Genomic DNA, 25,848 nt, shown 5'->3' on the forward strand with positions numbered 1-25,848 from the left:
AAGAAAATCCTCAAAGAGGGAAATCCTTCACATTCCTAAGTAACAGCTGTCTGCCTTTGTTTTCATTCAGCATGAGATCTGTCAGCTCTTCCAATACATGAGAGTACTTCATCAAAGGAAACTACTGAGGATGTGCCCAAGGATAGGTGCTAAAACTCCTAAAAGAACAGAGGCTAAAATATGCATTACTGTACCAGATAGGAATTTTTACTGAAATTTAATGTGAATAAAAGTAGTGCACTCTAAATATCATGGAGGACAATTTCAAGATCATGTGGAAAATGTACATAATGGGAGGAAACAAAGAAAGGACAGAAATAAAGGGTGATTTTTTCCTTTAGTTCTCTTTTGTTCAAGACTGCAGAAAGTGTCAGAAAGATGAATTTTCTAAGCCAATCAATCTGCTGAAGAGCTAAATTCCACTTTGAGGGTCCTCTTTCCTGAAAATGAGTGTGTGAAGTGTCCAAGACAATATTAGCCATAAAAATGAGCCAACTTTAAAAACAGTTATTGTTATTTAAAGGTGGCTATTTTTTTCTTTTCTTTCTTCTCAGCCAGTAGTCAGAGCAACATGCAACTTTTATTACTTACTCATATTTTAGAAAAGCACCTTTTTTCACCCCTTTTTGGGAGGATGGGAATACTTTTGTGCACAGCTCCAACAAAATGATACACCTTTAACCTGCGAATGCCTCAACACAGAGGGAAGCACACAATCCCTATGTCTCAGTTTCAACTGAGTGTGATATTTTCTTTCAAATACACTAGGAGTTAGTGGAGAATGGGTGCCCTGTGCTAAAACAAAGGTAACTGCAGAGACAGCAGCAGACAGTGGAGTGCTAGGAAGAGGTACTGAAGAAGGTTTTGCATTGGCTGAGCCTCCATCAGTCCTTGCCCCAGCACTCTAATTCTGGAGGTGCCACAAAGGACTGTGTTGAGATCCCCAGGCCATTCTGACTTTTTTTTTTCCACCCACTACCTAGTTTTTCTGACCCATCCACATGAGCATGACAAAAACAATATTCTCAAGAGGGAGTCCCACCGTGATCTTTTTTTAACTCTAAAATACTGACTATATCTAAGTTATTTCATCTTTTAGTTACACAATGCCAAAGTCCAGTATCTGAGGCACAGGGGTAAAAATAAAATAAGAAAGTGTAATGCATTGCATATAAAATATAATTGCCTGTAGGTCTTTAGAGTTATCTTTATTTTCACTTTGTGTAGTACTGTAAACAGCTACCCTTCAACTGGGACAATTATTTTTCATCCTCCTTTTAAGTCTTAAATTTATTCTCCTATATTCCCAGTCATTATTCACCACAATTCTTTCACATTGTTACTGAAGTGGGAACCCTAAAGAGCTGAGAAATAAAATCCAATTTATAAAATAGTATTCACTTTCATTCCATCCCTCTTCCTAAAGAGCATGAGAGGACTCTCTGCACTACTACCAGCACACACACAGAGTGAGCAGCACAGGGTCAAGTCTTGTAAAAAAGAAAAACAGATGTCAAAGAGGGATCCCCTGTAGACTTTAATGTTGGCTTAGACTCCACTCAGAGATAAAACAGCATAAACCTTGCTATTTAAAATGTAATTTCAACATTTGCACATATTACTCGTTTCAGAAATGGCTCATGCATGGCTATTTAAGTGATTGAAAAGATTAAAGGTTCAGACTGTGAGTTAAAAAAAAAACCTCATAGTCACAAATAGTTCCTCAAGTCTTCTCAGGAAAGTACCTCCCTTTGAGTGGGACACCTCTCACAGCTGGCAACTCTTAAAGTTTGCTAAAATCAGAGGTCTATCACCAAAGACTGATGGTGGAGCCTGGGATGAAACCCTCCACTCCTTGAGGCTCAACCCTCACCCATTGAGAAATGCAGAGACATTTGATGTATTTCACTGAACTTGAGGGGAATTTTTAACAGGTATACCGTATATATATATTTATATGTGCATTCTTGTCTGTGTGTATGCATGTGTGAATCAGTTTAAGTAGTCTGTAGGTGTATGATTTAATTACAAAGTAAGTCTTATACTGCTGCATTATCCTTATTCCTATAAACCGTTGACCAAGTCTGAGACTAAGATTGGACCTAGCCGCCCCCAGACTCCTCTCTGAAAAGGAGTTTAGAAAGCAAGGGGGTCTATTCTGAACCTTGTGACTCAACAGGAGGGTCCTCCTTATCCCCTGCATCCACGATGTCTCTGTGAATCATTCCAACTCAGTGTAACTTAATTTTCCTTTATGCACTTCCATGTAGTAAGAGTGAACCTTGCCATCTTCAAATCTTTAACTAAGTCACTGTTTTGATCAATTTTGTCTAATTACTTTGTTAACCACTGATGATTGAGTGCTATTAAAATATCACAATCAAATCCTGTGATTTGCCAAGAGTAAATTCTAAACTGCTACTAAACCGAACTGTGTAAAGTCACTCATTCATGATAAATCAACATGATCAGTAGGATTCACAAACCAGCATTTGCAACAAGGGGTTATAAATGTTGTATGTAGAGAATACATTTAAGAAAAAATATGGAAAATGTTGTATTCCTGCAGACACTTAAAGAATTACTATCTGGATCCAAAACATATTGATGAGGTCAGACAGAGAAATAGAAAGCAATGGGAAGAAGAAAAATCCATGACAGAAAATGCTATGAACACTGTCACTAACCTGTACATCATTAAATATTCTGGTAAAAATAAGCCATATAACTAATAACTAAGTTTTTTAGCCATTTCTTGGATAGACCTGTTTAGGTTTCACAATACTCTTCAGCACAATGTCCTTCTAAAGCAAAGCACTTACAGCAGGTTGCTGGATCCTCATCGCTGCCGTCAGAACAATCTACGTGAGAGTCACAGGCTGATCCAGGCTCTGTGGACTGCCCGTCAGTGCAGGTGAATTCCTCCAAGGAGCAGAAACCTGGTGGGTCTGATGGTTTAGCGTCCAAGAGCTGGATGCTATTCAGACAGATGAACCCTGCCCTGCTCTGGACTGATCCTTTAAACATAAGCTGTGGATTGTTACAGTTAAAATATTTGCATTAACAGACAACAGAGAGAAACTGATTTTTATTTCCATAAAAGAGTAATGACCTATGTGTAAAAAGCACTGGATACTTTCCATTACAAAACCATGACAGATTGCACACCAGAAGCTGAAATTTTGTATGACTACCTCAGCTTGAATTTTGTGAAAATTTTCAGCTAAAATGATTTGACGAATGAGCTGCAGTGATCATGCATTGGTGGAGTTCATGCTCCTGAGGAATATGGGACAAGCGAGGATTACAGTCAGGACACTAAATTTTAGAAAAGCAAACTTCCAGCTCTTCAAGGAGTTAGTCAGAAAGACCCCCTGGGAAACGGTCCTCAGGGACAGGGGAACAGAACAGAGCTGGCAGATCTTTAAGGACACCTTCCATAGAGTGCAAGAGCTCTCTGTCTCCATGTGTAAGAAATCAGGCAGCGAAGGAAAGAGACCAGCACGGCTGAGTTGAGACCTGCTGGTCAAACTAAAGAGCAAGAGGGAACTGCACAGGCAGTGGAAGCAGGGACAGGTATCCTGGGAAGAGTACAGGGAAGCTACTCATGGGGTGGGGTCAGGAAGGCCAAGGCATGGCTGGAGCTGAATTTGGCAAGGGATGTAAAGAATAAGAAGGGCTTCTACAGGTATGTCAACCAGAAAAGGAAGGTTAAAGAAAGCATACCCCCCCAATGAACAACAATGGCAACCTAGTATCAACAGACAAGGAGAAGGCTGAAGTACTCAACAACTTCTTTGCCTCAGTCTTCACCAGCAACCTCTCTCCTCACCCCTCCCGAGTCAATGGACTGCAAGACGGGGACCAGGGGGGTAAAGTCCCTCCCACTGTAAGGGAAGATCAGGTTTGAGACCACCTGAGGAACCTGAATGTACATAAGTCTACGGGACCTGATGAGATAGATACATCTCAGAGCCCTGAGGGAATTGGCTGTTGTAGTTACCAAGCCACTCTCCATGATATTTGAAAAGTCATGGCAGTCAGGTGAAATCCCTGGTGACTGGAAAAAGGGGAATGTTGTGCCCATTTTTAAAAAGGGAAGAAAGGATGACCCTGGGAACTACCAACCTGTCAGCCTCACCTCTGTGCCTGGGAAGATCATGGAACAGATTCTCCTAGAAGCTATGCTCAAGCACATGGAGGACATGGAGGTAACTTGAGATAGCCAGCATGGATTCACGAAGGGCAAGTCCTGCCTGACCAACCTAGTGGCTTTCTATGAAGGAGTGACTGCATCAGTGGGCAAGGGAAAAGCAATGGATGTAATCTATTTGGACTTCTGTAAAGCCTTCAACACAGTCCCCCACAACATTCTTCTCTCTGAATTGGAGAGATATGGGTTTGATGGGTGGACTGTTCAGTGGATAAGGAACTGGCTGGATGGTCGCATCCAGAAGGTTGTGGTCAATGGCTTGATGTCCACATGGTGACCAGTGACAAGTGGGGTCCCTCAGGGGTCTGTACTGGGACTGGTGCTATTTAACATCTTCATCAATGACACAGACAGTGGGATCAAGCACACCCTCAGCAAGTTTGCAGATGACACCAAGCTGAGTGGTGCAGTTGACACACCAGGAGGACGAGATGTCATCCAAAGGGACCTGGACAAGCTGGAGAGGTAGGCCTGTGTGAACCTCATGAGGTTCAACAAGACCAAGTGCAAGGTCCTGCACATGGGATGGGGCAACCCCTGATAATCAATACAGGCTGGGGGATGAAGAGATTGAGAGCAGCCCTGCGGAGAAGGACTTGGGGGTACTGGTGGATGAAAAGCTGGACATGAGCCAGCAAATGTGCACTTGCAGCCCAGAAAGCCAACTGTAGCCTGGGCTAAATCAAAAGAAGCGTGGCCAGCAGGTCGAGGGAGGTGATTCTGCCCCTCTACTCTGCTCTGGTAAGACCTCACCTGGAGTCCTGTGCCTAGCTCTGGATCCCTCAGCACAAGAAGGACATGAACCTGTTGGAGTGGGTTCAGAGGAGGGCCACAAAAATGATCCGAGGGCTGGAGCACCTCTCCTACGAGGCTGTTCCAGGGACTGTCTGGGAAATGGCCAATTTGCTTGAGTCAAAACCTTACCAGGGACCATGCTAATGTTTTAATTATATGGGCTATCACATGGCAATCCTTGGGCCTGTGTCCTGTCCTTGTTTATTTTACTGCTATTGGCATAGATGTAGAGATTCAAGGAGCGTTTCTCTCTCCTACAGAGTTTCCTTGTGCTGACCAGATTTTACACAAGCTGATTTAGAACAATGAAGTTTCAGAACACCTCTTGCTCCTGGCCACTGCGGAGCCCAGCTCTACTGTCTCTCAAAGCAAGGAGATTACCCAACTTGTGCTCTCCAAGTTTCTTTTACCTGAGCTAAAGGAACAAACAGGAGGCAGCAAGCTTGGATTCACCAGAAGGCAATGAAAGAAAGAACTGAGAGACAAGAGCAGTAGTTGGAGGAACAAATCAAAAATGGAGTTGTGGGTTTTGACAGGCTAGGACGTGGCCAGAGTGCGAGTCTCTGAAAGTAGTCATGTGCAAGAGGGAAAAAGCACAGTGCAAGGAAAGCTGGAGAACAGTTTATGCCAAAACAGAAGGAAGCTAGAACAGACATGACTTGAGGCATAAGCAGAAGGCTCTGACACTCCCCAAAGCCTGGGAATTAGGCTGGAGTGAAATCTCAAGAGGCATTTTTCTTTCTAAGAAATAAGAATGATATACGTCATTATCTTCCACGAGAGACAACTTCTTGAAAATGACAAAAGCCTTCTAATACTATTCATTCTCTACCAGCTCCAACAGCAGAATGCCATACTGAAAACATTACATAATCACATAATTAAGATAAAGTATCTTTCCTTCCCTAAGCACAAGTGATCCTTGCCGTCTTTGTACAAAAAATGCATAGGGTTGGCTTTCTACATTTATATATACAATCTCGGCAACCTTTTGTTTGTTTATTTTTACATACTATAGGTAGTCTTATTACACATCTGGTCATTTATTCACACTTGTCCTTGTGGGAAAAGGAGACACAGGCAACAACAGGTACTTACAATCTACTAGCTTGCTGAAATTCTAATATATGACAAAACCACCAATGCCTGCAGTTGGCTTAGTCTTTGTCCCTTCACAGAGATGCCATTTTCAGCTGATTGTTGAGACAGTAAAATATGATGGTTATTTACAGAATTATGAAAAATAATTGTAAATGTAAAATTGCTGAAAATAGAAACCTGTAAATTAACTTAAGAATTAAGTAAGTGCAAATTTGCATTCTTCTCTATGCCTGCAAATTCAGGGGGAGCATATTCTTTCACAATTACTGGTTTACATCATTCCACTGAAATCCCACAAACATCATTCACATCATCTCATTTAAATGAGTTTGTAATACCTGAGATGGACTCAGATATCTGACTGCCTAAAATACGGTGAGATTTGTATTCATTTTCTTGCATGTTATTAAAGACCAGCTGCTTCGTGACTTTTGTGTAGGTGTTCTGTTGAACTATAACCAGAATTTTACCCACACTGAAGCAATGAAGAACAGCAAGCCTTTCAGGATACAAATCATTTTAGCAAATTTTTAAGTTTCGTAGAAGCTTTATAAACAACAGGGTAAAACATTTTCAAAAATTGAGCACACGTCTTTTTCATTCATACCTTTAATTTTCCTAGTCCTGTTGGTAGCTGTATATCCACTTTGACCCATTCCTTCTTAGTCATGATGTTGGTTTCCCACAAGATACGTTCCTCCTGTAAGATGTAGAATATGATGTTATACAGCTAATTTTTATTCCTCTGTAAATTATCAAAGCCAATTTTTGTCCTCGGTCTCCTCATATCCTAGCCAAATGACCACTATATACAAACTTGCTCTATGTGAGGACATACAGCTTCACATATTCATTTGCAATCTTTGCACTGAGCTCTGTGGGAAAGACGGGAAACAAGACATGTTTACTATAATTAAACAGGTTAATCATATAATTATCAGGAGTCAGCTTGGCAGAATTAAAGTGAATTAAAACATAGATTAAGCCATGTTATTCCTAAATTTAACAATTTGATTCCATGGTGCTCTCTATATTAGTGTTTTTTTCATAAATAACTGCTTATACTATGTTGTGTTATAATTAGATTTAATTTTCTTAGAACTGAATTTGGGGTCTGTCAAAATTACCCAGTCAACTGTGCTAAAAACTTTTTTTTTTTTTTTTTAAATCTGTAAAACAAGCAGGCAGAGTACTACCTAACAAGTCCTAGTCAAGTTCTGAGTTACCTCAATCCCCATTTTCACTCCACCTCCTAAGGATAACAGCGAGAGTGCCAAATATGGTAAGGGTCCCTTTATGCAAACACTCCAAACCCTTTTGATTCAATAATCTGACAAAACCAGCTCATGCTCATTCTGCTTCTGGTCATGATTCTGACTGGAACATGCTGAGGCCAGTATAAAGAAAAGAAAGCTAGCAATATGAGCTTCATATCCCTAAATAAAATCTTTTCAAGAATCATCTCCAAATTAGAGCAAAACCAGAAAGACAGAACAAAAATGTAGGAAAAGTTAATATAGGCTATACATACAAACAGACTTACCATTCCAAGAATCAATAGTGAGACCCTTTTCAGGATACTGTGCAAAGTACTTGTCATACCTTTTCCACAAAGGATATTACAGAATTAGAGGCAGTTCAGAAAAAGATGTGAAGCAGGATAAGAGAAATGGAAAGTCTCTTGTATGGAGAGAAACTGAAAGGATATTAAAAGTTTACCTTACAGGACATGAATAAAAGGGGCTATGATAGGTATCTGAAATGTTATCAATAATATAGACAAGGACAGTTAGCTTTTTTCCTGTCTTGCAATATAAAAAAGAGGAGGAAGATGCTGTCTACTGCTGGATAGACCGAGAGGCTGAGCTAACAGAACAACACTGGTATGATTTGTGATGAGTAGCCAATTATGCTCTTTTCCTACCAAGGCTTCAACTGTTATTACACAATAACAAAGCTAGAAGACTAAATCTCTATTGAACATCTGTTCAAAGATCAGTTTTGGAAAACAGCAAGACAGGACCAAGCCGATACCCTAATTCCAAACACTAAATGATAGAAGAGATCAAATTTGGATAAACCACATGACATACACTTGATTTCAGAAATAAAAGTCAGCTGTGAGTTTCCATATCAGTATAGGATATAAGTATTTGTCAGCTTGTCCATATGATAGATATTTGACAAAAGTCTTTCAATGTTGAGGACCCTTCATTCTGTGTAAAACTTGCTTCATTTTGCTAAATGTTCAGCTTCTAAAGAAAAACTATTAATGTTATTAGCCTACAATACCCACATATAAGACACAGAAAAGGATGATGTACTAGGAACCATGCAGCATGGCAGGTTCAAAACATAGGCTGTGGTTAAGTGTCTGCTTTTAGAAATGTTCTAGTTATTGTCTCTGGACATGCACACATTCCCCCACACGTACATATATGAACCCTCCAAACACATTTGTATACTTTGTGGGAACACTCTACATTTGCTGTTTATTTGATTGGATGCATCTGGATACTATAATTTTGTTCACATTCAATTAACAGCTCAGATACCCATCCCAATGACCATGTTTCTCCTCAGTTCATTTTAATAAAAACAGTTTGTTACAACTGCAATGGTTTTCCATGCGTGTACCAGTATTCAGACATTCTAGGGCTGTCTTTTACACTGAAAGCTGTAAATCACCTCAGATGCAATAACTTTTTAAACTGGCTATGGTTCCATGCAACAGATATTACCCCTTGCTTTTATGCAGCTCTAACTAATAAGCCAATAATATTATTTCCCTTCCATGCAATGTTTTCTCTGTAGTATTCGTTCGGCTCATCAGATTCTTCCACCTCTTTGGTACAAATGGGTTAATACCCCTAGCACATTCCTTGCAACTCTAGCCTTCTTTAAAATGTTGACTGTATTGCTTGTCCAGTACTTTCCCTCAAAATTTATTTTGGTGATGCAGGGGAACAGTTGCTCAAAATACCTTCACTCTATTCCCCTTATTGTGATATATTACTATCTATAAACAATTTTTTGTAAAGCTAAACTGGGCAAGAATTGTTTCTTTTCACTGCAATGTTTTTTTTGGGTTGGGGTTTTTCAGATTTGAAGGATGGAACAGACAATCATGACTTTTTCTTATCAACTCCATGTATAAATACATTTTTTTTATATTTGACATTTCTCTACAGATACATTCACTGCTGTGCAACTGCAGTCATCATTTTTTCCCTTCTTTTGTTTCAGAGAGTAATTTGGAACAAACGCTTATTTGTTCCCCCACAATGATTAATGTATCACCTTTAACTTCTGCAGGGGAGTGTACTTGCATGGTTTTTGCAACTGTTGCTGAACATTTACAGAAATGTTAGAGCATTAGGGTACAAATATGCTTGCACATACAAATACAAGTTGAAATTATCTTTTATGGTTTTATTTCCATCTGTTTTGTAAGCCATAGAAGATTTAAAGATTAAGAAGACAAAAGGAAGATGTATAAGTCCATTACTTAATGGGAGGATTGAGGAAGTAGTGAACGGCAAATGGTACACTAAAGTCAACATTATCTTCTTTGGTTTCAATTTTCACAGAAAAAAAAATATCAGACAGTCAACAGACATTTAATATTGTTGATATTTTATGTTAGTAAAGACAGTTAATATTGCCAAATGTGAAGGCAAACACAGACTGGAATAAAAGAACAATATTACAAATATACATAATCCAGAAGTACTGAAACTAGAAGGGAATCAAGTAGTTTTAACTAAAGGTTACATAATGGAAGGAATATATCTTACTATGAACAACTAACTCTGAGAACCTGAAGAAAATGTGTGGGAACCTAGGGAACTGGGAGAAAAAAGGATATATATTACAGTAAAGGGAAAAACATGGACTATGCAATTATAGCCAATCAGCTGAAAGTTGACAACTCATGAGACACTGGAACAAATTGCTAACAATAACCTCATAAGTATCTGAAGAATTGGAAAGTGAGAAACCTACATTAGCTGCTTCTGATGAGGAGCAAGTCACATTCAGTCAGTGTAATTTTTTTTTTTTCTCATAGTAAACAGCCTTGAAAAAGTAGAAATTAGTTTATTAAGGCTTTTAACATAATCTAGTAGGGCATTCTTTAAGCAAATTGAGGAGATTTGGTGTAGATGGAATTACTGTAAAATGGGTGTACAAATCGGAGTGCAAACTTATTTAAAGGAGGAGCTGTCAATAGTTTTCTATCAACTACAAGAAAATTATAATAGGGTTCTGCATAGGTCTGTTCCAGGGCCTGACATAATTATATGCTGACTACCTGTTGGACAGTGGAATGAAAAATAAAATTTAAAAAAATGTGGATAACACTAAATCGAGAGGAATTACAAACACTCTGAAGGACATAATCAGAATTTAAAATCATCTCAGTATATAAAATCCAGTTCCAATCCAATAACAAAAAGCTCAGACATATGCATCACAGGAAAGAAAAATCAAATGATCAAATGCAGTAGTATTGAATGAAGAACAATTTTGCTAAGCCAGCAATAAAACAGAAGAAGCTACAGATTATCGTGGACTGCAAGTTAAATATAAGTCAACAACAGGTTACTGCTGACAAAAAGACTCCATTTTCCCTACCCTTCTTCATAAAACGGGTAGATGTGGCGCTTCGGGACATGGTTTAGTCTAGTCTACCCTTGATTGGTTTAGAGTGGACTTGGTAGTGTAGGTTAATGGTTGGACTGGATGATCTTAAAGGTCTTTTCCAACCTAAATGATTCTATGATTCTATATGTGAGAGCAATTTAAATTTCCTGCCTTCCAACTGATGTCATAATGTCCATATTAGAAAATACATTCACTCATCTTTGGCCTCCCTGTTGAAAGGGTGAGGAAAGCTATGGATACATTTGCAACATCTGTGGTGCTTGTCCTCTTAAGAACAGTACTGAAACTGTACATTAAATGTAATCCAGTCTCTGCATCAGGCCTGTCAGTGCTGGGACATAGCAAGAGTTATTCAGAGCTAAGAGGTTCTGACCAATAAAAATAGTAAAAGCCGGTGCGGGGAAACTGCACAGTACCAGACCATGGAATTGAGAGGTTATTTTGAATGACAGTCTCCAGGACAGCAGCTCTTTTGTCTCCCAGGGTCAGAACCAGCACTTGGATCTCACTTCTGTTTCTCAGTATTTGGCTAGTTTTGAAGATTCATTTGTTTTTCATAAACAACCTAATGATTCAGTAGCAAAATGTGTAAAACTACCTCTCCCTTCATTCCAGTTTAAGAGATCTTAAATATGAGCCTGTAGGGTTTGGGTTTTGAAGCTACCAGCAGAAGCTCATGTTTCTGAAGGTTTTTCTAGCACATTTTGCAATATGAGTAATTCATATCATCTTTAAATAAGTCTATGTGTAATAAATACACTTCTGACTGAAGGAGAAATTCAATAACTAAGACATCAAAGGGCTAAGAAAAGTTGTGGAAACAGAGTGGACTGAACAGATGTAATAACTGCCAAAAATATTTTTCTAATGCATATGTAAGAAACTGTTTATCAATTAATTCAATTTAGGCTCCCAATTCTATGGGAACTCAAATGCCAGTTTTCTCATGTTTTTGGCTCACATAATTTGCTCTATTTTCAGTGAAAGAAAACTTGTAAATTGGGTCCATTGACGCTACTTAGGTGAACCACTGAAATCAGCACTCCTGTCTCAAGGTTGCCATGGGCATCATACCTGGGAATTTATTGACAGGTACTAAAGCACAAATCTCCACGTATTCTGACCAGAACACTGATTATGCTGCAATTCCCTGATACAGTAATGGGTCATAGAAAAATATAACTATTCCCTTTTATAAATGAAAAATGAGCAAGAGCCTGGAGTTGTTTTCATGAATACTTGAAGACACAGTAGGAAAGAAATAAGGTATTTCCATTACCTATTCCTATATTTAGACCCCTTGGTAGTGTTACACTTCAGCTTTTTTTGCATCTTATCTTTGTGAATGAAGTGAATCTGTCTTTTTAAATACTTATATTGTTGGGTGTTAATAATTCAAGTTCAATATCAAGATATGAGGGCCATTAGCTTAATGAGTCAAGCTGTACTGCTCTGGCTTTCATTAAGTAGCCATACAATAGCATCAATATTAAGTTATGAAACAAGACTTTCAAAAGGGAACATTCTAACAGCAGAAAACCTCCACAAGGCAAGGGAGGTAAGAAAGATGGAAATAGCTATCATTGCTCAACTGGAATTTGTGTTTCAGTTTGACATGGCTGGTTTATCCACTAATAGGTAGAGGAATAGGAAAATTACTGCTCTAAAACATGGGTAAAGCAAATCAGGTGGCTAAGCAAGAGCTTTCCAGACACCATGAGCCACCGACTTTCCTTTTTTCTGCATCTCCATAGAGAAAAACACTTATTTGCCCATTTCCAGAATGGGAAGAAGGCTAGAAAAGTTGTTACTATAGATTTTTCCCCTGAAATCCCTAGATTATTTAATTCTGTAATAGCTGGGTTTGTCCTTGAATTCTTGTTGCAGAACATTCAGCCATCAAATTAGTTTATAGGTGAGATGGCACATTTTACAATTGCATAGATCAGTAGAACAATACCATGTTACTGTTTTGCACAAACTAACTTAGGGGGCAGGCATATTTCCTTGCACTTTAGCTGGTAACACCAGTGCTGCCATATCTTTACCCTTTGAAAACAAATGCATGATTCTTCTTACCTGATTAGTAAACAGTACCGCCTTGAGAACACTGCTATCTGCCATGGAGTAATGAAACTGAAAATGGCAATTCTTGCTGGAGCAACGACACATGGAGCTGTTAAGATAACCACTTTTATATGATGCATTGTTGTTAGCTTCTAAGTACTCAAAATGGCCTGAAAAATAAAATTTTAAAAAGTGCATTTCTTCACAAAACGTATATTTTTTTTTTTTTCCTCAGTCTATGAAAATAAGGACTGCTTTTCTGTAATTAAACCATGGACTCATCACAGCAAAAATGGAATCCGATCGTCATGCTGATGATGCGACTTGGATGTCATGTAAGTGTTTCCTATTAAAAAGATAGATATATATCTTCATTTGACTCACAGATAACCCCAGCAACCAAGAATTATGTCAGCTGATATTATCTTGAAGTTGTTACTTTGCATGTTAAAACCTGTAAGCAGTCCCACGTTCTGCTCAGCCTCCTCACATTTACCACCATTCAATACCTAATTGCAAATATATTTGGAAACTGGGCTTTCTTCCTTCTTCTGCTGTGGTTTCCAGAAAATATGCTTTTTACAGTAATACTTCTGTAGACTCTTCAAAACTAAAAAAATTTAAAAAAAAAAAAAAAAAAAAAGAGGAAGGTGGAGGCGGCAGGGGGAAGTATTCTACCTTACTGCTGTGGGAGGCAGTAGCATCTCCACCATGTAATCAAGGTCTTTACTTCTAAGCCAGAATTTCTGTAACAAAATGTTGGAAGCATAATTTCTTTCCATCTGAAGCAGAAAAGCAATTTGTGCTCTTCTTGACCTGCTGCCCCTTATAAAAGCATTCCTACAGAGATCTAAAAGAGTACGCCATCCCCTCAACAGTCTCTTATTTGTCATAAATAAAAAGGCTAAATACTTTTTACCAAATATAGCAGGTCTTTTTTTCCTCCTCCTGAGTTACTGAATATTTTGCTGCCTTCTGAAGCAGCTGTTAAAATAATAAACAAGGACTGATTAAAGGTCTTAAGTCCACTGTTTCTGTGTTCATGTCTCTAAATACAACTTATCTCAAATGCAGGTGTTACACAGTTTATTTCATGCTGAAGGGAGAAAGTGTCATTTCACAAGGAAAATCTTCATTTTTATAAGGGACCGCATTCTTTTCCTTTTGTTGCCAGTTTACTCTTTGTGTTGTGCGGCAATTTACACTGAAATATGTGGTTGCAATTTCATTGGAATTAGGTTTGCAGTTTCATGCCACAGCAGCTAACCTTGGTATAAGGAAGCATTATAGATTTAACCCAGCGTTCTGTTTGACAGAGATCAACAAAGCACTTACACTTCTATGACTACTGCTTTGTGAAGAAGATAAATATGCATCAACATTAGAATTTACGCTACCGGTTCTTTAGCTAAATTCAGGATTCTCTAATGCCATTATAAAACCAGCCAATTTTATTTTCTGAACCTAATGATAATTAACATTCTTTTGCCTCTTTCAGTTCAAGTTCCTGAATCTTTAAAAACAGGACAAAGTGGAGTTGGCATGATTTTTAGATAAGAAAGCAATTGAACAACACTAGATAAACAAAAGTTCTATGAAACATCCAGAATGATTGTGTGCCCACAAGGAATACTGACTGTTCTTCAGGGAATATATTTTATGCAAGTATTGTGAACGCTTCTGAGACAAACTGAGGCCTGCTTTCAGAAATGAAGGCTCCAGAAACTCGTGTCCTGAAAATACTTATTTTTTGTTATTATTTTTTCCCTCTTTTCTATAGTCTGTAAAAGTAGAACCATGTCAGTTTAACTGGATGAGCAATAAACTGTGTTAAGGTACTTATTTGTTTCCCCTTTTCCAGGGAATTTGTTTTTTTTTAATTACCTTTTGCCAACATTTATCGAGTAGCTTTCTAAAGACTAACAGTATTGGGAATGTTTTTCTTTCATGTGTTACAAACTTTACAGCTCTTCTCTAATGTCTGAATTTCCCTCAGTCCAATACACTGCATAGCATATTATTGTGTTTGTGCTCTGACCCTCTTTATGTCTTGTTCTCTTGAATTTGCATGACTTTCTGTTTCTGAAGTGCCAAAGTTCCCCATGTTTTTAGAAGTAGAGCAGGAATTCCAGAAAAGCTACTTCGTTCCTGCCAATGTGGTAGTAGCGTTATTGAGTCACAGAGATGTGTGCGTTTCTGGCAAGAGATGCTGGGATGGTTGCCAGGATAAAGAGTGTAGACTTTAATGTCTTTCCATAAAGCCTTTTATTTTCCCCATGTGGCTGCTTAATCAGGTTTTAGATAGATGGTCTTGTTTCTTTCAGTTTTGAAGAAAAATTTTGTCTGTCATAAGCAAAATCTTGGAGTCCTGTGGAAAGATCAGCCACTGACTGCAATGGAGCCAAACTAGAAGCACAGCTTACAACTTACTGCTGAGGTGGCTCAGCATCTTCTTAGAGCTGGGATGGGCTACTGAACCTGCCTGTATCCTGCTACACTGAAAACTCAAAGCCTATAAATATTTATCTTCTTGGCTCCATCTTAACCATATTCTGACTCAAATCTTTTGTCACTCCTTCTGCTTTAATCCATGATTTTTATTTCACAATCTACACAACCTTGAATCTATGCTACTAGTTTTAAAGTAAACTGAGCCTTCAGTTAAAACTGAGCCACAGAGTGGGACCTTTCTTTTTCTGGCAAGTTCTCTTCCCCAGCAGAGAACTGTTCAATCTCTGAACCAATCTGCTGCAACTTTCCCACTCAAACATTTTGAGGAAAGAAGAGGTCTGATCCGAACTGCCATTGTTTCTACTCTTTAAATGAAAATTTTCATGAACTCACAAGCCATGGATGAAATCTTAAAGAAAGAAGAAGGAGAAAAAAAAAAAAAAAAAAGGGTAATGTAATAGAATCACATAATCTATTGATTTGGCTGTTTTTTCACGTTTAAACTTGAGGGATTTTTACGATTAGTTATCTCAAATGTTGAGTTTAAAAGCCATGGTACTTCCTTTGATTTATTTTTACATCTCATAATCTTTATTGTTATTATGCAGAGAATTGGTTTAATTAGTTTCCTATTAAAGAAGTGTTACCCCAGATACAGGAAACTAGATTAACCCAATGTAAGAAGAAAGCACTATGGAAACTACATAGCATGCTGGAAATATAAATAAAAAAACCAGCAACAACAACAAAAAAGTATTTTCTGAACAGTATTGCAGGGGAATAAAAAACCTCTGTAAGAACTTTTGACACTAGAGAAATTAAGAGGAAAAGTTATAGAGAAAGTGCCTACAATACAACACTGGAGAAAAGAAGCAATAAAAGAACAAAGAAAAAAAGTCTGCAAAGGACAGAAAGTATTTTATTAAATTTAAGAATACCAGGAAAGAAGCATTATTCAAAGCCTATAAGCAATCCTTTCTTTATAAATATAATTGTCTAGGCTTCTGCTTTACAATTTAGTTTCTTACCTCTCTTCTATTTATAGAAGTGAAAGCTTTGATCAAAATCAGAAACTAAAGCTCAGTCAAACTCTATTTACATTGCAAGTTTGAGCCCTCGAGCATGGCATTTTTGCAGTTTGCATACCATTTCTTTAGTTTTTAGAATTGTAGTTAATATTCAGCCTCTTCATTTATGCCCCAACAAACTTGCATGAATAGAAATACTGAATGTATTGAGAGGTGAGCGACCATAGTTCAGTTTTTCAATACTTTCTAATGTTAATGATGAATTAAATTCTGTTTGTTGTTTTGACACTTATTTCTTCTCACATTTTCTTTTTTCCTTTATGACACTGAAACACAGGGAATGTCCCCAAGCAGTTGTTTGTGCTATATGTTCAGCCTACTCAGCTACCTGTTCCTATTTACACAAAAATGCCCAAGCACCTATACAACAGACATTTCAAAATATGTTCTGTTTCAATAGACGTTGCTTGTGACCTGGTCCTGTAAATGCCATTTACAGAATTTCAGTATCTTTTCTGTTAGCACAATATTTCCATAAAAAGGAAATCCATATCCAGTACTAGCCCCTGAGGTATCGCGTTAAGGTATGGCATTGATACGACTTTCAGGAAGGTGTTAAAAATAAAATCAGATTAAAAGTCTCTGTTAGATATCCCAGTGGAAATTGAAAGGTGGTGTGACTTCTTTTCTTTCTCTCTTTTTTCTTTTTTTAAAGATGAGAAAAAAATATGCTTTATTAGCCTATATGCTCTCTGTTGTACATAAAAGTTAACATACAAAAACTCATCTTAACAGAGTGTATAAACTCAAGCACTTTTGCTTGCTATTCCATTATAATTTGACTTATAATTACTAGACTGTGTTGAAATGCATGCTAAAATTTATTTTAAAAATCTTTCTAAAATGAAACAATATCTAAGCATTCATTCTGTTGCTATCAATGAGATGTACTCCATTTCTGTGGGCTCAGATTTCAAGCAGTAATCTCCACGCTATCAGTTCTTCAAAGCTACATCACAAATTACAACTAGTGCTACTTAACCCCTTTGAAGGGAGTCTCAGTAGACAAGCTAAACACTTAGCTGGCAAGGAGATTCTATTTCACATTACAACACTTAGACATTTATATCTATTAAGCTTTCTAAAACCTTTCCCATAAACCCATAGACAAGTACTACACAGTGACTTCAAAAACAAGTACTGCTCTTTACTTCCAAAAATTGCAATTGGATAACTTTTATGGTGTTTAAGAGTAATAAACTATTTTGTATAATAAATGTTTCTCTACAGCTCCCCTAATTAAAGGTTTGAAGTGAAATTCCTGACTGTATGCTCAAACATAGTAGTACTACACAAGTAAAACTGCCAAGTGTCAAAACCAAAGAGAAAAAACACACACAAGGTCTGTGGGCTTAGATGGATTTAATTTAGCTTCACCAACTTGTTGCATAGATCTCACACAAAGAATTAACTGGAGAATAAATCAATTATTAGTTTATATGGGAATTCTTACATTGCAATCTTTCATGCTTTTCCAGCACCTTTGTTCACAGCGCCCTTACTAGATGGTCAAAGCAAAAGCTAGTTTAAGTACAAAATACATACAATTACTTTCATGGTTTTGTCAATTACTTTTCATGTTTTTCTCCTGTTTCTACATTGGGTCACCACCTTGTCCTAAAATGCACCATATTCTTCATGACAGCTAGTAATTGTGCATTAACTTAAATTTCTCACCTTCAGTATTGTTGCTCCAGTCTTTCAGGAAGGAACAGGAGGCAATCTTGTGCCCAGCTTGCAGTCGTGTCCACATAGCAGGCTTAGCCGGCTGACCTGAATGCCACTCACACATGTCAAGCTCAAAACTGGAAGTCTGCGGTGCTAAAATACAAAGAAAAACTATCACTTCTTAAGAAGTCATTATTTATGACACTACTTCCTATTAGAAACATATGCTTACTAAACTATTTGACAACATTTCTGTCTCTGGTTACTTCAAAAGCACTGTGTGTCACTGAGTGCTGTCTAGTATTTCAGGTTGCTATCTTTAACAATACCATTAAAAAAAATATCATTCCCTAAAGATGGATGCTTCTTTCAAAGCAATGGAATGGTATTTATGTTAGCCAGTCATTGCAGCCTTCATGAATTCACTTCTGCAGAGACAGTTACCAGGAAACAAAAAAATGGCATGTCAGAACAAGAAATACCTATTTACTTTTCTAGATGATAGCTACAGAAAAATCACTTTTAACTGAGAATTTAAACTCAGCAGCATCTCCATAATAATTGCAATAGAATGCTTTTTCTTAGAACCACAAAGTTTCTGAATACATCACCACCTATTTTCAAGAACTTTTTAAGGGCAAATCATGCCTGAGTAATTTAGTGGCCTTCTACAATAGAGTGACAGCATCAGTGGGCAAGGGAAGAGCTATAGTTGTCATCTACCTGGACTTCTAGAAAGCCTTTGATATGGTCCCCCACAACACTCTTGCCTCTAAATTGGAGAGATATGGATTTGATGGGTTGACTGCAGGATGGATAAGGAATTGGCTGGATGGCCATGTCCAAAGAGTTACAGTCAATGGCTTAATGTCCATTTGGAAAACAATAACGAGTTTTATCCCTCAAGGGTCAATACAGGGACCAATACTATTAATTATTTTCTTTGTGATGTAGACAGGAGGATCGAGTGCACCCTCAGCAAGTTTGCAGATGACACCAAGCTGAGTGGTGCAGCTGACATGCCAGAAGGATGAGATGTCATCCAAAGAGACCTCGGCAAGCTGGAGAGATGGGCCCGTGTGAACCTCATGAGGTTCAACAAGACCAAGTGCAAAGTGCTGCACATGCGTCAGGGCAATCACCACTATCAGTACAGACTGGGGGATTAATTGATCGAGAACAGCCCTGCTGAGAAGGACTTTGGGATACTGGTGGATGAAAAATTGGAAATGAGCTGGCAATGGGTACTTGCAGCCCAGAAAGCCAATCGCATGCTGGGCTGCATAAAAAGAAGTGTGGCCAGCAGGTCAACAGAGGTGATTCTTCCCCTCTACTCTGCACTCATGAGACCCCACCTGGAGTACTGCATCCAGCTCTGGGGTCCCTGGAATAAGACAGACATGAACCTGTTGGAGCAGGCCCAGAGGAGGGCCACAAAAATGATCAGAGGGTTGGAACACCTCTCTCATGAAGAAAGGCTGAGTTGGAATTGTTCAGCCTGGAGAGGAGAAGGCTCTGGGGAGACCTTGCTGCCTTTCAATACTTAAAGGGGGTTTATAAGAAAGATGGGAAGAGGCTTTTTACCAAGGTCTGTAGTGACAAGACAAGGGGTAATGGTTTTAAATTGAGAGAGAGTTGATTTAAATTGCCTATAAGGAAGAAAACTTTTCCAGTGATGGTGGCGAGACACTGGAACAGGTTGCCCAGAGAAGTTGTGGATGCCCCATCATCAGAAGTATTCAAGGTCATGTTGGACAAGGCTTTGAGCAACCTGATCTAATGCAAGACATCCCTGCCTATGTGAGTGGGGTTAGACTGGATGATCTTTAAATGTCCCTTCCAACCCAAATCATTCTGTGATTCTATGATTCTATGATGCTTGAGATGCCAGATAGTAACTGCAAAATTTTGTGTAATTCATAACAGCTACAGAAAGTAAGCCATGATTTTACGCAGGTTTACACTATGATAATGGAAGTTCCATTTCTTAATATTATTGCAGGGGAAAGGTAATCTTCTGGTTAAAACAGACTTTTAAATACCAGTCAGGGTATCTCAGAGAAAACATGGAGATTCCTAAGTGTATGGGGGAAACAATTTTATGTCAGTATACATAGACATTACTGTCTACTGCATCTCAGAGTTACTGTGTTTTTCACATAACTGACATCTCAGTGAAATGTCCTGTCCGACTGATGCTACAAACCTCTCATTTCTTCCTTGTTCCAGTGTTGCATAAACATGTACAATTTTTTCAAACCATGTGTATTAAGTGAGAAGAGCTTGTGGAAAAGTTATTTTCCATGGAAAATGCAAAATTCCAGAACGGTCCAGAAAAGAATGGGTTTTGTTGAATTTCAACATTTGAAAAAAGTTGCAAGTACACTCAAAAGGAAACAAGCTCTTCTTTAAACACTTTAATTATTGAAACAAAATATTTTGATTCTTTTTGCATTTTTTTAATTTAGTTGCAAATATTTCTGGGGTTGGTTGTTTGTTTTGACAATAATCTCAGTCTTTTGGGACAAAACACCCATTTTCCAGCTCTTAATTCTGCAGCATGTCAGGGTTTACACTGAGACTCAAAATCATGAAGGGTACATTAAAAATGCAAATTTTAACTACAAATTTCATGCAATTAAAGTGGTCTTCATTTAAAATCTTCTTATCCAGACATTTCATAAGGCCTACAGAAAAAAATATTTCAAATCCAAACAACCATTAATCTGACCTTTTGTTTTAATTATTGAAAAATATTCAGTAGTAAAATTCCTCTTTCAGGGAGAAAATTAAGATACTTTGACCCTGGTTTTGGCTGCTGTGAGCAGTCTAGGTGTCGCTTAATGAAGCTGACTTTTCCTAATGGGGAAGCACAGGATAAGAAGTGGCTTTTATTAGAATATACCTGAGGTACTTAACAGTGCAGCAGCTCAATCTGTATGCTACAATATATACTGCAACAGCTGCCATGTAAGGTAAGTTTATGACCTATATTTATAAGTGGTGAGTACACACTGTTTCTGTTTCAATTTTGATTTTTTTCATCTCTGAGACAGTATTTCACCTGTATAGCTGATTTTTTTTTCATTTTTGTTTGCTTTAGAAGCACTTTGTTTATGAAAAAAGCAAATATATTTGTAGAGAGAGATTTATATCCTCCTGCGGGAACAGGTTAAGCAATTATACAGGTTGCTAGAAACTAATTGCATTCTTTTCCATTTTAAACCTGCCCTTTCATCTGCAGAAATCCTCCAAGGAACAGAAAGAAGTTGGGAGAATCACACATCTGTCCTTCTTTCATTGTCAGTTTCAAATTCATTTTTTCAAAGCAGCACATTGCAAACTTACCTGAGTTCATAGACAAGTATGCCCAAAGTTTTAAATTAGCATCGTTGCTCATTTAAGTAGTATTGCTAGAAAACCTCCACAAAATAGAAAAGCGAGATGGACCCTCACATGAAAATATTTATGTAATATTTGCTTCTATATTTTTCTACTGTAAGAAAGTTGAAACGTGAAGAGACTTACATGACCAAGTTTAGTTACCTGAAACTTCATTTCCCTGGTGTAGATCCCCTTTGAAATAAATCTATATGCCTGCCTGAATCATTACATTAGGATTTGTATCTTGCTTTACTATGATCTGCCAACAATCGCTCAGCACTCTAATATGTTAATAACCATGTGCATCTATTTTCAATAGTTTTTCCTACTGGGAAATCTAGAGAGCTTTATTTTAGACCACAGTACACAAACCCAATCATGTAACCTAGCTTGTTCTGTGTCAAATACTGCATTCCATACCTCAAGTTAAATTTAAAGACCGAACTGAACCCTCAGTGCCTGTGCTGGGACTCAGAGGCAGGAAAACAAAAGGAGGAGCTCTGAATCAGGACTGTGCTCACCTGAGGATGTGACATAGATGCCACAGTGCAATCTTCTTGTGTAATACAGAGCAGCAAGAAATCTAATTTATGCTAGGATTGGTAGTATTCCTTTCCCATGAAAATACGTTGTGTTGAAAAGAGAAATAGGAAATGTTTTCCTAAAGAATTGCAACATGCAGGGATGGTCTGGCTGCAGAGCTGACTCGCCTGACATTACAGCTCTTGGATGTAACAGAGCAGGACAAAATAGCCCCACTACACAGCTGAGGATCAGGAACTTCATGTGTTTAAAAATGTGCACAAGTGGCTTGGAAAGCTCCCTAAAGTCAGCTCCAAAGCTTTTCCTGAGCTGGCTGAATACATCAATTCTTTGGCCAAAACCAGTAGATCTTTTCTGCCCACTGAGTCCTTAGTGCTCTCCTGGCTGCAGGAAGCTACATTTACACTGTACCAGATTTCTTAAGGTACTTATTGTCATTCTTTGTAACTGTGTTTAGATGTGATAAGACAGATGATGGTTTAAAGGAATGAAAATGAGCCAGATGAAAACACTTATGGAGTTAAGAAAGCCTTTGAATACCAAAAGGCTTTCCTTTGTGTTTTCTCTTCTAATCCAAGGGAAAGACAAAGTAAAAGGATCTGTCTCCTGAAAAAAAGGTATTCTTACCACATGCCAGAGAACATCCTTCACTAAAAGTAATATCATCAATGGCAACAGTTTCATCTTGTCTCTGGGTCTCCACCATCCCCCAAAAGATGACCTGCAGAGATTAACAGCAAATCAACAAGAAATGGCATTCACCAGTGTCACAGACAAGAGAAAAAAAACTTTCCAAGACACACCAGTCTAGTCCATAGAATTTCTATGAGAAATATGAGTACTCAAATCATGCACTTAACAATTTTGGAGGATTACCATCCTGGCTTTTTCACATATCTGTGGCTTGTCAACACACATATATAGTCTAACCATCTTACTCAAGAGTGAAGTAGCATTTAACAAGAAGTATCTGAAAACCACAATAAAATACATTAAAATCTAAGCAAGGATCACAACAGTTAAGAAATAGAAGTGATTTTGTGTTTTATCAAGCCATTATTCCACCAGAGACTGGAAACGTGAGCCTTTTCTGGTTGTTTTCAGAATTTGTCAGAGACCTGGAGCAAAGTCAGAGCAACAAACACAATTAGTCAGAAGCCTTTCACCAAGATTTTAGCCAAAACAAACCTTGAGAAGTACTTGGTCAACTGTTGTTCTGCTCTAATGTTACAACAGTGGGGTTTGGGTTTTTTTTTTGTTTCTCCTAACAAAGTCTTCTATACGCAAGTTACAAATATTTTACATTTCCATCCTAAGTGCAGGTTTCAATCTACATTTGTAAATGTAGAGACTACCACAGTTTTTCTGCAATGATGTAGAAGGGGACTGATCAACCACAGTCCTTCAGAAAACCCAACAAAAAACCACACAAATCAAAACAACCCAACAAATCAATCGTATGAATAACATTCCTTAAATTATTCCCTAGCCATATCTTGGGATGTTACAGCTCCAGGGTTTTCCAGAGTCCTGGAGGCACAATCTACCTAGAGGTACATTCTACCTCCTAATAGTGAATGTACAGAGTTAGCTAGATAATGTTTTCAAATATTACCTTTACGGTTCGGGGCAATTTTGTGCATAGTTTAAGAGATTATAGCAGAAAACCTGCATTTATCCTATAAATTAGCATCAAAAATACAGTATTCCAATGTACAAGATAGATGAGACAACTCAGCCAAGGATATGACCATTATGTTATGAGTAGAGGGTTTTTTGGGTGTGGAGTTTATGGGGTTTTGTGTGTGTGTTTGTTTTTCTGAAGCTGTAGTTGACCTGCACAAGAAGTGTGGCAGCCTGGAAAGACAAATTATCTTGGCATTATACGTCCAGAGAGAGGTGTAATGTTATCTGCTGTATCACCAGTGAGAAATCCATGTCTAGTTTGTTTATATACACACACACACGTATACAGATATTTAATTTTTGTTTTTAAACAAAGTAAAGAGAAGGATGGCCAGTAACCACTTTCTCTGGCAATTATTATAAGACCATTGTTAGCAGACACATGGACAACTGCATTTTCTAATATAATATTGTTAAGAAATAATATCACCCTGTGTGTTCATACTATTTTGATCAGCTGTAGCACAGTGGAAAGAATACAGTTGATTGAAATCCAGAAATGTTTGGAATTCTTTTGATATAATGATGTATTTCTTGGATGGTAGATGATGTCTACTTGGAAAGAATAACACTAAACATTTATGGCATCATAACACATTCAATAATATATTTATATGACTGACATGCAGTACCCTGGAGACTTGTTGATTTGATATATTTCAGAAAACAATATTTCGAATTGTTGAATGTTGCTGCAACAACATGTATAGTTAACGTGTACTTTGGTGACATCACCAATAAAAGGACAGATAGCATATTCATGTTGTCCATTTCTATGATTACATGGTTTCAGATAAGGTTCTAAAACAATCCAGTGCACTCTTTTGCAATTAGAAACACAAGAAATATTATTTATTATCAAGGATTTGACAAGTATTTGACCTTCTCACAGTGATTTTTTGTTGTGAAGTCAAAATCTAGTTATTAACAACTTCATTTATAATATATATTTCTATATAGCTTGCAGTTAAGGCTTCATAGATTTTACTTTTAAGTGAGACAAAGTGATTTAGACAATGCTAAAGAGGTGCTATCTCACTTTGCTGGCGCAAAATCAGAGGTGGCTTCAAGTTCATATTCCGTTGGAGCACACAAAATATTTAACAACTTGTGTTTCCTCCAAACTCATGAACAGTTTGTTTACTTGGTCAATATAATCAAAAGCATGGATTTAAGAAGCTTGCTTTAAATGTATATGTTATCAATGTCTCTACAAAGAGGTCCCTCCTGGCTGATGTTGTAGACATTCAACAGATCCTGGTATTCTGAATAGCCAGAGAAGTTTCTCCAATGATAAAAGAAAACAGCTATTTCTATTTAAAAGCATTTGACTACAGGAGGGGAGTCAGATGCTCTGAAGTCTCTGAAAGGTTTACTACCGACTGATCTAGGAGCAGAGTCAGTGCTGCAACTCTGAACCCATCTCTCCAGAAGAGTGTCAGTTTTATTCTTTTCTTCATTGTGTCTTAACTTCCTCACTTCCATATGACAGAAATTATGTTAGATGCCTTCAGCTGCTCTCGGGTCTAAAAAAAGATTACCTGGGCTTTATCTGGCACAGATACCCTCCCCTGAGGAGTTCAGTCCAACAATAACCAAACTGACTCCCATCCACATTTATTTGATCAAGAAATTGTTCAGTTTTCCCTCTCACACAAAGCCTTGAGCTCCTTCAGTAATGAAAATGTCTACTTAATGACACTATTTGCTCATAACTGTAATTAACAAGTGCTGCCTAAATATGCAACGTCTATGGCCATCAGAACAAATTAATGTTGCAGCCCCATTAGTGGCAAGGAAAGCTGTACTGGGAATGTAGGTGCGATCTAACACAGGCTGAGCTTCCCCCACAACTGCAGCCGTGGGGACAGATTCCCAGTGCAGCAGCAAAACCCGAGGTAAAACACAGGAATCAGTCATGAAGACAAAAGCAAACCCCAAGCCCAGAACTTAATGAAGTCTGTGAGACAGAAATTTGTTCTCAGTAGAACAGGGGGAAAGTAGTTTAGGAGAGCAAACCATGATACAGTTCTCAAAAACCCAGCCAAAACAGACATACAGAGCTTGTCATGTGTTGAGTAATTAAAGCAGTGGTAATCTTTGTATTTCAGAATTCCTTACAGGTGGAGATTTTTGAAAGACAAAACCAAATCCCCTATCCCATAAAGATAATCAAGACTTTTTTTT

At 37.8% G+C, this 25,848-nt stretch overlaps 1 protein-coding gene across 1 annotated transcript in view; it reads right to left on the bottom strand.

The window, feature by feature from the left end:
* The window catches only part of MALRD1 (MAM and LDL receptor class A domain containing 1), a 285,717-nt gene that overhangs the window by 248,698 nt on the left and 11,171 nt on the right, over positions 1-25,848 (bottom strand). Inside the window, exons 5-9 of the mRNA XM_075728156.1 lie at positions 22,603-22,696; positions 18,058-18,201; positions 12,854-13,011; positions 6,717-6,809; positions 2,823-3,030 (exon numbers count right to left, since the gene is read on the bottom strand). Of these exons, the coding sequence (XP_075584271.1) occupies positions 2,823-3,030; positions 6,717-6,809; positions 12,854-13,011; positions 18,058-18,201; positions 22,603-22,696 (697 nt within the window). The remainder of the gene's footprint in view (positions 1-2,822; positions 3,031-6,716; positions 6,810-12,853; positions 13,012-18,057; positions 18,202-22,602; positions 22,697-25,848) is intronic.

This window comes from Pelecanus crispus, chromosome 2 (genome assembly GCF_030463565.1).
Source record: "Pelecanus crispus isolate bPelCri1 chromosome 2, bPelCri1.pri, whole genome shotgun sequence".
Classification (NCBI taxonomy): domain Eukaryota; kingdom Metazoa; phylum Chordata; class Aves; order Pelecaniformes; family Pelecanidae; genus Pelecanus; species Pelecanus crispus.